At 42.4% G+C, this 14,407-nt stretch overlaps 1 protein-coding gene across 4 annotated transcripts in view; it reads right to left on the bottom strand.

Annotated features, from left to right (window-relative positions):
- The window catches only part of septin15 (septin 15), a 54,830-nt gene that overhangs the window by 22,768 nt on the left and 17,655 nt on the right, over window positions 1-14,407 (bottom strand). For all 4 annotated transcript variants that reach the window (XM_071489340.1, XM_071489348.1, XM_071489322.1 and 1 more), the window contains exon 3: window positions 4,325-4,431. In XM_071489340.1, the coding sequence (XP_071345441.1) occupies window positions 4,325-4,431 (107 nt within the window). The remainder of the gene's footprint in view (window positions 1-4,324; window positions 4,432-14,407) is intronic.

The following is a 14,407-nucleotide window of genomic DNA, read 5'->3' as shown; positions in this document are numbered from 1 at the left end:
GAAAGTCAGAGACTTGTATGACAGCATATTAGGGCAATTATAGTAAAAAAATTTAGCAAGGGGGAGGTGGGTTATATTCTGAGAAAAAAAACTCAGAAATGTTGACATTACAGTCATAAATTCATTAGGAAAAAAATAGATTTAAGTCACAAATATCTGAGAAACAAACTTAGAAAAATAACTTTACTTTGTAAGGGTGGATCAACCTCATCACAGCAAGGCACCGCTGGTTGCTGTGTATTAGATCTGCAGTGGATGAACTAATCAAATCATACTTTGCAATTAGATTTAGTGAAAAGCAAATACTCGTGACACCACATTATCATGAGCATCTGGACTTTGAGGAGACAGTGAACTGGGCCTATTCAGAAGAAAGCAACTCATTACTAGTTAGGTTTGTGTGTGTGTCTGTGTGTGTGCGTGTGTCTGTAGGTTTTTCTCAGAATATGACCCCCTCCCCCAGCTCCATAATGAATATTTTTTTAACCTACAATGGCCTAATAGACTTGTCCCTGAGCCACCCCAGTGGTGTCTTGGCTGTATGCTGCTGGACACCGTGCTTAAAGGTGAACCGTCACCTCAGCCCCGTGCATGTGCACTCTGGAGCAGGTTCTCCTCTCTGTGTTTGGCTGCGTTCATCCTTCCCTCAGGTCTGACCAATCCCCCTCATACCACGATGCTGCCACCACCATGCTCCAGCGTTTGGAGCATGGTGGTGGCAGCAGTTTGGTCAGACAGTCAACTGCAGGAAGAGTCCTGGTGGCTCCAGGGGCCACTGTGATCCTGGGAACACTAACAGCTTTAGAAGTGGTTTTATACCAGCGCACTGATCTATGTTTCACCACAATTTTAGTGCAGAGGTTCCTTGGATTTCATGGTTTGTTTGTTTGTGGTCCAGTAGTGGGAATTGTTAGACCTTCTAAACACACAAGTGTCTGCCTTTCTAAACTATGTCCAATCAATTCAATGGTCTCTAATCAACTCCAATTAATTCTGATTAAATGAAACAAGGGGAATGTGACCACAATTTAGAGCTATGGCAGTTTTTGCTAAAATTTGCAATCAGTTCTGTTGAGTGTAAATTGATGGACAAAAATGACAATTCTATCCAAGTCTACAACACAAGTCTACAACACAATGAAGCATACAAAGCAAAGTCAAGCAAGTGTGGTTCATATGCAGACCCCTATCATAGTCAAGCCATGGTCCTACAGTCATGTTTCCTTTGGTACCAAAGAGGTGTTAAGGTTCAAATCTCAGCCCTAGTTCATGGAGGATGTTCAGGCCTGTGGCTGAGCTCTCTGCTCATATAAACATACCTAATGACGTCTCAGTATCTCACAGGGTGGAGATACAAAGTAACTGATGTGACAGAATGGCTAAACTGTCACAACTCCACATGCGACTGTGTTTGAGTCCATTCTAATCTGTTGTTTGCAGTATGATCATATCAAGTTGTCTGCATCCACAGCTTCCCAGCCAATCGTTGCTGACGTCCAGGAGAGCTGGGTGTTCAGCTTCAATACCAGTTTTTCTAAAAGCTTTTGATTTACATCAGAATTTTGAAAATTTCAGGCCCAATTTTCTTCAGGAAAACTTTCAGTACAGCTGCTTGTGTTTAGACACAGTCAGAGGATTCTCATCAACAAGCAAAAGTCATGGTCCCAGTCAGTGTCACTCACTAAGAAGGTGTTGTGTGTGTCCTTGAGAAGCATGTCGAGAAACACTCATACAACATCTGCAAAATGTTTACTAGCTCCATGTTTTCTATGTTTGTTTTGTATGTTTTATATATATTATATTATATTATATATAAACACAAGCAGCTGCACATAAAGTTTGCCTAAAGAAAATGGGTATTAAAATTTGATTTGTGTTTGATTTGTGTGTGTGGGGATGAGTAGTGGGTGTTGTGTTTCATGGGAACATTCTTGCCCTGATACTGACCCTCTCAGGCCCTGGGGGAACTACGGAGGCTCTCACCCAATTCCCTGTTTTTCTTTGTCTCTCCCCTGTCACCTCTCACTACCCCATCTCTCACTCAGTACAGACACACACACACACACACACACACGCACACACACGCACACACACAGACACACAGACACACACACACACACACACACACACAAACACACAAACACACACACACACGTCCCTCTTCTGTTACCTTTTCTCCCATCACATCACAGTAACGCTCTCCATCTTCTACTCTGCTCTGTTTTTCTCCTTCTCCCTTTTCCCAAACTGCCTCTCCACCCTCCTCCTGTCCTCTGCTCCAGAAGCATCTGGAGGATCTCTCCTCCTCCTCCTCACTTTGTCATGACCATAAAAGGACAAACCAGGCCCTGTGGCCTTGCTGTTTCCCTCTTTGTTCCTCCATTCCTCTCTCTCTCTCTCTCTCTCTCTCTCTCTCTCTCTCTCTCTCTCTTTTTCCATGATACTCCATCCATCTCTCTTCCTCCTGCTGTCTTCTCCTGTATTACACTAATCAGTGACAGTGTGACAACTAGGACTGGTTCAGGCCCTGTGGCTCTGAAGCTGGAAAATATTTTTGTGTTCAAGACAGGAATCAGAAATTAAATGTTCTAAAATATAACATGACACAAAATTTCATTACACACAAAAAAATTTTGTCTTACATCAAGCAAAGCAAAAAACTGACAAGTAGTTGGATTTCGGTGCTGGCTCTTTCACTTCAAGATCTACACAACACAGGTCCTGTCGAAACTGCTCCAACCTTACAAAAGCAAAACAACCCTGAGAGAGATGATTTTTACCTTCAGGCAGTGTTACTCTCCTCTTGTGCACTGCTGCTCTTATCTCATCTCAGCTCACGTTTAATATTGGATTCATTAGCGTCTGCACAACAAATGTGTGACTTAGAAATGCTGATGCATTCTTTAGACTTTGATCCCCATCTCGCCCTCAGTGTGTGTTACATCAGAATACATGACGTACAGCAGAATCAAACATGTAACATCAGTCAAGGCTCAACCAGGGTCTCCGCAGGCTTCAAGAGAAATGAAAGATTTTACACAACCTTTTCAATTCTGTATGCAATTTAATACCCGTTTCACCACCAGCTCATCAGTGAAAACCAATAAGGATGATAAGGCCTAACAAGCAGTATACAACTGATACAGCTATTGCATTTTTGTAATGTGTATTGATGTGATGTGATTGCTGGCTGTCATTTTTGTACGTATGGATTGTTTTTTCACACTGGCAAAAGACTCGTCTCACCGTTTGTGTGTATCTCACCCACTGAGGCCAGTTATCAGCTGAGCAGCATCACATGATCAGTGCCGCAGAGACTAGAAAAGCTGCAACGCTTCCAACAGAAACATTCTGTCAAGATGTACTAATTCTCAATAATTTATAGGTTATAGGTCCAGGTCCAGATCGGACAGCATCTGTGGTCCACCTATCGGTGACCTCGGCCAAGGGCTAGTGTTGCGCTGGTTACCAGAAATCAATTCTTCTTCACTGCTCTGTAACAGTAGTTCCAAGTGGCTGTACAGTGCAACTTCCTATGTTGGTCACTGTTTTAGAGCAGCAAAGAAGAACTGATGTTCAGGAAAACTGTAATTTTATCTGAAGTGAAACTATGAAGTCATCGGTTCCTGATCCGGTATTTCAGGCAGTACTGAAGTATCATCTCTAGTTATTGAGCCCCTCAGTTCAGCCTGTAACTCAAACAGGCTCCGGCATCCTTTAAAGCCCACTTTCTTCAACATAATTATTTGGAAGCAGCAACTTCTCAAAACCACAAGTTTGCACTTGACTCCGATCCAGAATATGAGTGGACAGCACAAACATCCACAGCAACAAAGATTAGGACGTCTCTGTGCTGCCTTTTTTTGCCTACATTCTAGCTAGGCAACCACTGAATCACCTCTCTTTAGCTTAACCATGATTTTGTTGTGAAGTTAACTCGCTGATCTGCCTTTCCTGTAGGCCTGTTGTTTCCTGTTCAAGTCATGGTTGGTAAAATCATATAATCCAGGTATCCAGCAACAGCCACCACTAGTTTCTCCTCCATGACGTTATTTCCACGGGAAGGCCCGCCTCTCAATTCACCGTACTGGACAATGGGGAAAAACCACCAATGATGTTGGGCGTTTTTCTGCTTTACTTTTTTCTATCTGGGGCACTTCTGTGTAAGCCTGAGGTGCTCCGAGCACCTACAAAAACGAGCCGTCCACAACACTTTCTGCAGACAGAAAACAAGTGGAAAAGATGCCTTTCACTGCAAAAACCGCATCCTGTCTGTTCAGGGTCTCGTGAAGCTACAACTGGGCTAAAGATGGAATAAGCTCACCTGCACAGTCTTCTTGATGCGCTGGGAGGGCCCAGGGTAATCCTTTGAGTACAGGTCAGTTAGGAACAGAGAGTTGATGAGTGTCGATTTCCCAAGACCAGATTCACCTGAGGACACAGACACGTTGAACAACATTAAACAGGTGTATGTACAGTGTGTGTGTGTGTGTTTGTGTGTGTTTTATATTTGTAAAAAGTGAAAAAAAAAAATCTGCATTAAGTATTTTATTTTGACAGAAAAACAGAAAGTAGATGGCAGCCTGCTGGTTATGCATCCATGCTTTCAGTGAGCTACATGCACATACAAGCACTAAAACCATACACTATATAGCATGTGCACACAGGGCCTGGAGGGACGGGGCTGATGGAGAGAAAATAAAGATGATTCATTGTCTGAGGGGGAAAAGGTCAGGAGCTCGTCTGCCGGCAAGAAAAGCTTTTAGATAGAGGGAATAAAACATTTCCTCTGCACCTCCTGCTCACTTTCTCCCTGACCAGCCCCATTCATTCATTCACTCCTCCTCCATCCCTCCCTCACATATAAATCTTCCCATTTCTCTCTTTACTGTTCCAACTTTCCAGTCCCTGCTCCCACACTGATGTTACGGCCACTTCAGCCACGCAAACACACAGTTAACATTTACTTGACAAAGAACACAGCCACTCCAAACATACACATTGCCTACGTGCTCTCTCTCTCTCTCACACACATACACACTCCAACACACTCACACACACACACACACACACTTGTACTTCTCTCTTTGTGAGGACACTCATTGACATAATGCATTCCCTAGCCCCTTACCCTAACCTTAACCATCACAACTGAGTGCCTAACCCTAACCCTGACCCTAACCTTAACCTAAACCTAATTCTAACCATAACTCTAAAACCAAGTCTTAACCCTCAACATGTGATTTGAAGGTGTCTCAAAAAGGGAGGACCGGCCAAAATGTCCTCACTCTGTTAGTAAAATACTTTTTTTGGTCCTTACTAAGTAGCAAGTACAAGTACAAGTACACACACACACACACACACTCACACTCACACACACACACACACACACACACAGCTATAATTAATGGCTGAGCATGTAGCTCGTTGGAGTAGTGTTTGGTTGGAGTGAAGGAGGGCTGCTTGTCCTAGCAAGACCTCTACACCACTCTGAGCCATGACCCTAACAATCTGTGACACAACACTAACCTAGGGAGGATACACAGTAGCCTGAGGGGGTTATAGTGCATTTTTTGAAGTTACCAAACATTTATAAGACAAATGTTAAAGTGGAAGTCCCATCAGATCGATCAGAAAAGAGGAAATCAGAGCTGAAAGTGCCTCTAGTGTTAGAGCACTGTTGCTTAGAAACATTCTGGTTTTTCAGTAAGTTGCAGTGACAACGGGGACAAAGATACACCAGTCTTGAGCACTGCTGTTATGTTCCAGGAATGATCCAAAACCCCAGCAGTCACTCTGACAAACAGCGGACAGACCTGCAGGGCTGCAGAGAGCCATAGAACTGTAGAACCTGGAGACATAGTGCGTCTTGACTGAGTGGAAGGTTAATCAGAAACTACTGAGTTATCATATAATCAATGTTTCAGTGGCTTCATTATAACAGCTAATGAGCTTTTTTTTTCAAAATAAAAGACAAAATTATTATTTTCTGGGTTTCTTTTGTTTCTCTTACAGTATTGAAAAATGTTGAACTCCCAAAATGCATCATGCATGCACCAAACTATTACACCTCTACAGACTGATCGGCTGATTCTCTTTGTTATTACTTATTAGTCTGTAAAGGCTAAAAATCAAATGTTATCTTCAGATTGTCCAACCCACAGTCCAAAGAGATTCACACTGTAGGATGTTGTAAATGGTAAATGAACTGCTTATATAGCTCTTCTCTAGTTTTATTGACCACTCAAATCTCTTCACAATGTGAGCCACATTCACCCATTCACACACAGCCATCAGAGGCAGTGCCTTGCCCAAGGACACTTCAACATGTGGGCTGGAGGAGCTGGGGATCGAACCACTGACCTTGTGATAAGTGGATGACCTGCTCTACCTCCTGAGCCACAGCCACCATATTTGTCTATATGACAGGCTACATATAGCTGTACATGACTTTCCTGACAATCAACAAACCTCTTCGGCACTAACCTGCTGGGACGGGGAACACACATCTCTTCTGTCAGTTGTTGACTCTGTTTACTCTTTGTTACAGTTAAGATATTTAATACTATTGTTTTGCTATGACACCTATGTCTTTAATGTAGAAATAACAGGAGAAAAGAAACTAACTTCACCTTGAAGTGTCAGTTCATATATGAAAGTATAACAAGTATATTTGTTGACTTGAATATCTGTGTCGCAAACAAGCAAAGACGTTGCTGCTACTCAAATAAATCAAGCTTCTCTCTAAAACTAAGAAAAGTTAAGTCCAATGTTGCTGAGCTGTGTTGCTCTCTCCATAACAGCATCTGTGTGCAGCCTGAAAGCTTAAAGCTGGAAGTTTTCCATTTCAGTCATTCTGAGCTCAACATCATCAGATGGTCCTCCACTTTCAAAATCTACAGAATAATTTAGCAGATGTCAGAAGAACAAAAAAACACTTAGACAAAGGTGGAGTCAGTTTTGCTGTAAGATGCTTTTCCTTGAAGCCTTTTTTTCCACAGCATTTGTTTCATGGATAGAAAAATCGATCCACTTTCTCTTCCCTTCAAAACAGCTGGTAGATTTCTGAGGTAGATTTCATTCATTCTTTTCACAAGACATGTGGACCGTGAGTTCCATCAGTCCATGGTGACGTGGTGTGATAGCCCAGTGGACTCCAGTCTCTCCTCCTGATGTGAAAAATGTAATATACCGTATTTTCCGGACTATAAGGCGCACTTAAAAGCCTTTAATTTTCTCAAAAAACGACAGTGCGCCTTATAATCCGGAGCGCCTTATATATGGATTAATTCTGGTTGTGCTTACTGACCTCGAAGTGATTTTGTGTGGTACACGGCGCTCACGGCGCTCTGTCAAAATGTTTTAGTTCGACTTTGGTAAACTACAAAGCCGCACCGCTTGCAGCATTACGGCTACCGTAGTCAGGAGCGTCGCGGAGTAATACATACTGTGCTTCACCATAATATTACAGTGTGTGTGTATAAGGACCTATAAGGAGTTATTGTGAATACGCTAACGTTTGATTTAGCGGTATCAGACTGTGTTTTTTTTACGTGTTACAACTGAACAAGGTTGAGAGTTATTGTGAACGCGTTTAATAAAGTGTGACTGAATTATCTGACTGTTTTGTTTCGCTTAATGCGCCTTATAGTCCGCTGCGCCTTATATATGAAAAAAGTTCGAAAATAGACCATTCATTGACAGTGCGCTTTATAATCCAGTGCGCCCTATAGTGCGGAAAATACGGCAATCCGGCCCACAAAATATTTTTTATACTTAATTACTTTTTCTAGTGGTTTCATACAAATTTAAATCCCTTCATATACAATTCAAAACAAAATTCTATTAAAAAAATTTTTTGCAAAATGTATTTTGTGTGGTGCCAAATAATGGCAAAGGGCAAAGGGCATGACCAGGTGGTTTTTGACCAGAAGAGAGTGGGTTTCAGGGATTTATTTGCTGTCTCACTGCAAACAACAACGATGTCTCTTTCCAAACTGAAAAGGAAAGTGGATGATGAACACAGACAGCTGTGCCTGACATTGCAAGGAAAAAGTTGCCATTCTAAAGGAATATAATCTGAAGCGTCATCACTCAACTAAACATGGAGAATGGTATGAGAAGTGCTTTTTTTGTATGATGACAATGTCTTAATAGTGCATATAAAGTAAGATTTCAGAAATATTTTTGCTTTCTTTCTCATACTTGAACTTTGAAGTGGCCCTTCTATGATCAGAATCAGAATCAGAATCAGAATCAGTTTTATTGCCAAGTATGTTTCCACATACAAGGAATTTGTTCTGGTGATTGGTGCAGTTGGAGGTTCTTGGAGGTTCTTGTAAACAACAGGTTCACACAGTTTTAGTTTCTGCCTGTATGTGGGAATCAGGTGGACCATGACACGGTCAGAGTGGCCCAGTGCAGCCCGGGGGACGGCGTGATAAGCACCACTGATTGTGGTGTAACAGTGGTCCAGAGTGTTCCCCTCTCTGGTCGGGCAGTTAACGAACTGTCTGTATTTGGGCAGTTCGTGGCTGAGGTTCCCTTTGTTAAAGTCACCAAGGACAATAACTACGGAGTCCGGGTTGGTCCGCTCCACACACAGTATCTGCTGTGGCCTGTGGTGGGATGTAAACACCGACCACAGATGTGACAATATCAGCAGTGGCCCCCAGCCAATGTGAGTTTGAGACCCCTGCTCTAGACAAAGTCTTGGGAAGGAGGGACGGTTATCTAAATGTGGGGGTGGGGGCTAAGTGTTGGGGTTTGTGTCTCTATCTAACTCCTGCTGGCTTTGTTATTTGGTGGGTAAGTGTTACTACTGATGCTAACTTGACAAAACAAACAGCAGGAAATGAAGTGAAACTAACCCAACGATGACCTCGCTCACACGTTGGCTGCAGCTTTACCTCCCACCTTCCACCTTCCGCCAGTCATAAAGCAATTAAACAGGTGTGATGGATTACTAGGAACAACCTTTGAACTGTTCCACATTTCAGCTGTGGCTATAGCTGAAATATCTGCAGTTATGCATAGAAGTGATTGCATTTAAAAAGAAACACTGCATTCTCTGTTTCAGCTAGTTCCAGGGTCCTGGGCACAAAGTCATGGCTTCCTGGAAAAACCATAGAACTCAGCCTTTGTTAATGAAATTTCTCACCTGTGCTTTCTCTGCAGTTACAGTGTACAAATGCATGCAAAAGGTCCATTGGTTCCTTTGTTGAGTGAGCATGTGAGCAGGCTAACTGTTTGTTCCAGAATCTGAGTTGATCTTAAAGAAAAAAAAAAGTGTAAAACCAACGTATTAACACCTTATAAAGTTGATATGACAACCCTGTTAGCAAATAGTTGCTTATTTATATATGAGGCGACATAGAGCCACATTAGTATTCATTGTGCTGTTATCAATATCCAATATCAAGCCAAAAGTGTTGTTGCATTGATGCACAGTTGAGGCTCTGCTGCGGTGAAAACATGTGCATGCATAGTAGAAGTTTAACTGGTGGAAAAAAGACATCTTTAACTTATTTTGTGGCAAAGTCATCAAACTTTATATTTTTTTAAAATCTGATTTGGCCTGAGATTGTATTATTGCAATCTTTATATCCTGCTGAACACTGACAGTTTAGTTATGGATCTGTCCCCATTCATTTCTGGACTTGTTAGCCTGAAATAGCAGCCGAGGGTGTTGCCAAGATGGCTGTCAAGTGGCGAGACTTGCTTGTAAGGACTTTGGCTATACACACTCAGTTTATTATGTAAACTTAGCTAAAACGAAAGCATTCCCTTAGTCTTCCCTGGTTGATATAGAACAGGAAGTATAATATAGAAAAAAAAATATTAGAAACATTTAACAGAACCTCAAACAGTGATTCATTAAATCGAATCAGTACATATCTAAAAACAGTGCCGCGCCAACAAAAACTGAATTTTCTAACACTAATGAGGCAGGATTCACTGCAGGACTGGTGCTGCTGAAACAGGCCAAAAATTACAATCAACTGCTCCTTCTAAAAATATATATATGTATAAAAAAAAAAAACAGGTTTGAACCATTCAGATCTCTATTTTTCACCCCACAAGAGGGCAAACCAATACATAGGTGTAAAAGGTGCTCATTTGGGTGCATATTTTTGAGATGTGCCCTCAGGTGTCTAGTGCTGCCAGACTATCGTGAAGTTCCACAGTTCTGCTGTCTACTGGCCAAAATCTGAAATATTTCCAAACGGGGCTTTACAGATTGCTTGCAATGCAAATCCCTCTGAACTCTCTGCCATCGTTACCACGCGGTGGTTAAATTATTTGCTCATTTCAGTTTAACGTACCTTTCCTTCAGTCAGTCAAAGTGATGCTGTTTGACTCCTGACCATCATGCAGTGCTTTTTGTTGTGTTGCTGCTGCTTTTTTTTCTCCAAACCAAATATTATTTTTCATGATTCACTTTTTTTCTTTTTCAATTTGATTATATAATGAAATTTACTATATTGACTGACAGCCCTAACTACAGTGCAGTAGTTTTAGCTTGATTGAGCTAATAAACTAGCGTGAGTGTATATTTATGGTAACATCTCGTTTTATTCCACACCATCTGTTTTAAACAAGGTACAGGTGGTCCACCTGGACAGTGCCGAATATCTCCTGACATTTCAATGAATGTTCTGTGTGAACCTCACGAGGTTACTTAACCTGTGTGAAAGTTGGGTCCCGCTGTGTTTTCAGGAAAGAAAGTCACGGGTCACAGGTTTCAGTTTCTGTTCCTGACAGACCCTGTCTGCGGTCTTGCTGAACCAGGCTTGCCCAGGCCTGTGTGTGGTGCAGATGTGACACTGAGATACATCCGTTTCTACTCACGTCTGAAACAGCCACGGGACCTTGGTACTGATCAAACATTGGACAGAGCATCCCTCTGACCAAACACCTCAGTGGACTCTCTCTGGCTTTTCTTACTAAACTAAACAGGTTTCACAAACACTGTAACCTCTGGCACAAACACAGCAGAGAGGAGCTGTAAGCTGATCTCTCTGTACTCCACCCCCCATATGACCCTTTAATGGTATTGGCTTTTAAGGCTAATTCCAATATGTTTCGATCACAGTTACCAATAGCTGATATCAATGGCACTTAAATTTGTTTGGAGAGAATGTCACACCTGTCTCCATTCCAAACGGTGGAAATTTATCATAGGTTATTAGTTGTTGTACAGCTGAAGTGGGGGAATTTAAGCTAAAATAACAGGTTAGAGGCCCACAGTGTGACGGATGTTTCAGTCAGTCACAGCAGTGGTTCTAAACCCCCCTGAGGACAGGTCCGTCCCAATTAGACTCCCTCGTTCAGCTTTAATGAAATATTGGTTCCACATGACGAGGGGAAGCGCAGGGCCAGCTCTCTGTAAATAGACTAATGACCTAAACATCAGTGATGGACGGCTGACCCTTCCAGCTCATCCCTGCTGTTGCTCTTCCTCTCACGCTCAGTGAGCCGTCACTCCATCTCTCTGTTGCTCCGTCTGTGTCAGTCAGCCTCCAACCACAATCCAGTTTGTCCTTTTTCTCTCTACTCTGCTTTTCCTGGTGTCACTTTTGTGGGTCAGCTCTTCATTGTTTAAGGACCAGTGTGTAGGGTTTAGAGGGATTTATTGGCAGAAATGGAATATAAGATTCATAATTATATTAGTGTAGAATAATCTAAAAGCTGAAACTAAGAATCCTTGTGTTTCTGTTTGCTCAGACTGAGCTTGATGAGATGAACAAAACTCAACACTCTCTCTTTTTCTGAAACATGGCCACAGTAGGATGACAAAAACATTTTATGGCAATGTTAAAACTGAAAATCTGATTGGTTTGTTGATGCCAGCTCATTGTTGTGAAGTAGCATATTATTGGATTAAAGAACATGTCAAAAGCCATGCATATTAAATATGAATATGCTGAAAGAGTTACAGCAAGCTGGACTGTGAGAGACAGAAAAACAAACACACAAACGGTCAAAGTGGGTTTCCCATAGGATTCCTCACATTCCTCACATTCCTCCCTCCCTCTCTCTCCTTCTCCTCTCTCTCTGCCCTGAGGCAGCAGCTGGCCCCCTCACATCCTGTCAGGCCTACTTACTAGCACCCAATACAAACAAACACACACACACACACACACACACACACACACACACACCTAACAGACATATGAGGCCTGAACCAGAAAGTGTGAAATGAGACATCTGGGGAACATACAGGAATAAATGAGAGAACAGCAGAGACTCACACACAGATGGTGGATGTGAGGGAAGTTGTGTTTACTGAACAAGAGACTGTTGGAAAAGACAATTCTCCATTGTCGGGGCTAAATAAAAACTGGCTTAAACAGGGGGCAAAGGTCAGTGTTTTGGGAAAGATAAGGATCTGCAAGTCCAGCAGAATCTATGGGAGAGTCAGAATCCAAGCTAAACTGTGTCAGCGCCCAGTTGATCCAGGGTGGACCACTTGGGCCGGTGACAGGAGCCTCGGAGGCACACAACCCACTTTCCTCTGGTTTTTTAAATTAGAGAGTGAGTGTTCTGCTGAGATCCAGCACGCCGGAGATTATATCTGACAGAATCAGCACGTGCTGGGTCACAGCAGACATGCATGTCTCAAAATAGAGTTGCAAAGAACGGGAGCAAAGCACAGAGGAAGACTGACGAAGGAGAGCGAAAGACTTGCCTGTAGTGGCTTGGCTGATCATGCACGAACATGTACGTGTGCACGACTCCATTTGTGCACACACATACACTCTGACAGAGAGGACACCAGCAAGTGGGGATTCTGGGTAGCATATGTGGAGCCACATGACTTTTCTCAGCACATGCTTCTGTTCTCTATGATGACAATCAAATGACTGAAATACAAGTGATAAAGATCCAAGAGGCTAATGGCCAAACAAGAATATATCCAGGGATAATAACAGCAGGAATGTTGCATCTTGTTCAATCTGAAATTATGTCACAACACCAACTGTTCAAGTCTGGGAATTTTGTTGCACTCAAGATGAAATCATTCTGCAAAAGACACAAGCACCAACTTGTCATTCTTGGATGTGACACTCCACAGCTGAGAAACTGTGTACAGCCTGTAAAGGGCAACCAGCCAGTGAAGTTTTTATGGCCATGAAGCACAGCTGTGTGCAGCCCAGTATGTATTATACAGGGTGTGGACACAATAAATGCAACACCTGTGCAATGTAGCCCGTCCATCCACTTTCCGGGTAGTTAGCCCACACATCAGTTTGTCCTCGGTTCACCTCCACACTGGACGTCCCAGAACACCTCTGAAGGGAAGGCCCCTGAAGGCTGAAACACGTCACCCAGCTCCTCTTGACCCGGAGAAGCAGTGGTTCTACTCTGAGCTCTGTTGTGATGTCTGCTGTCCTCACCTGCTCCTTTTCAGAGGAGTTAGTGTAGAAATGCTCAGAAATAAGAAAGAGGCAGATCCTGATGAGCCGGTCGCCGTCGGACACCGTAGGCCCAGCACTTTCTTTACCAAATCACGATGCCCCACATCACACAAATGTGTTCTTTGTTTAGATTATCAAGCAGACAATGAATCATAGTTGTTTCTGGCTGCGATAGCAACATGACTACTGATATCAGCCTGGCTATTGTCCAAAGCAAGAAACAACCCGACTGGAAGCCCTGATCTCAGAGCCACGATGAAGGCAAGATAAAATATTTGGTTTTGTTCTTTACTGATGTAGCAGAAATCCCAGGACAACTGGGCAAATTTATTTGAAGCGCACTCCATAGTCGCACTAGTCATTGGGATTACTGGGACAAATCCTGGTGGGCCAGTGGATCATAAATATCCATAGTTTTTAACCACCCTGTCAGTCTCTTTACCGGCCTCCCTTCCCTGTGGATGGTAGGGCTGCAGTATGGATTATTTTAGTAACAGATTATTCCATCAATTAATCAAGTTATCAGATAAGACCTACTTTTGTCTTATTAAAGAATAAGACATAAGAAAACAACAGAATATATAAAACATATAGAATATAGAAAATATAAAGAGAAACGAACACAGGTCTCTTAAAATGAACAACTAATTGTTTACCTTTAAGAAAAATCTTTTTTTTTTTATTAAATTGCTTCAATATTATCTGTTAAAATTAAACTTGAAAAATTGTGTGTCTGTGGTCATGTGATGACATCGCTCCGAATGGGAAGGTAAATTCGTCTGACAGCGTAAGAGGAGACAATCACCTTTTCTGGGGGGTTTACTAGTGTTTAAAAAAGCCACATTTACCCTCTAACTTTGGTGTGAAAAGGTATTAGGGGGCTGAAAAATTCCACAGGAGCTCTGTCACTGCCTTCCTCCATGTTTTCACTGACACGAAACATCAATGTTTGCTCCGCATACGTCTGGGAGACTGTTGCCGGTTGA

This window comes from Trachinotus anak, unplaced genomic scaffold (assembly GCF_046630095.1).
Source record: "Trachinotus anak isolate AG129_WGS33_773 ecotype Australia unplaced genomic scaffold, CSIRO_AGI_Tana_v1 ptg000002l, whole genome shotgun sequence".
Lineage (NCBI taxonomy): Eukaryota > Metazoa > Chordata > Actinopteri > Carangiformes > Carangidae > Trachinotus > Trachinotus anak.
The sequence above is the reverse complement of the archived record's forward strand: the minus strand, read 5'-3'. Positions and strand labels throughout refer to the sequence as shown.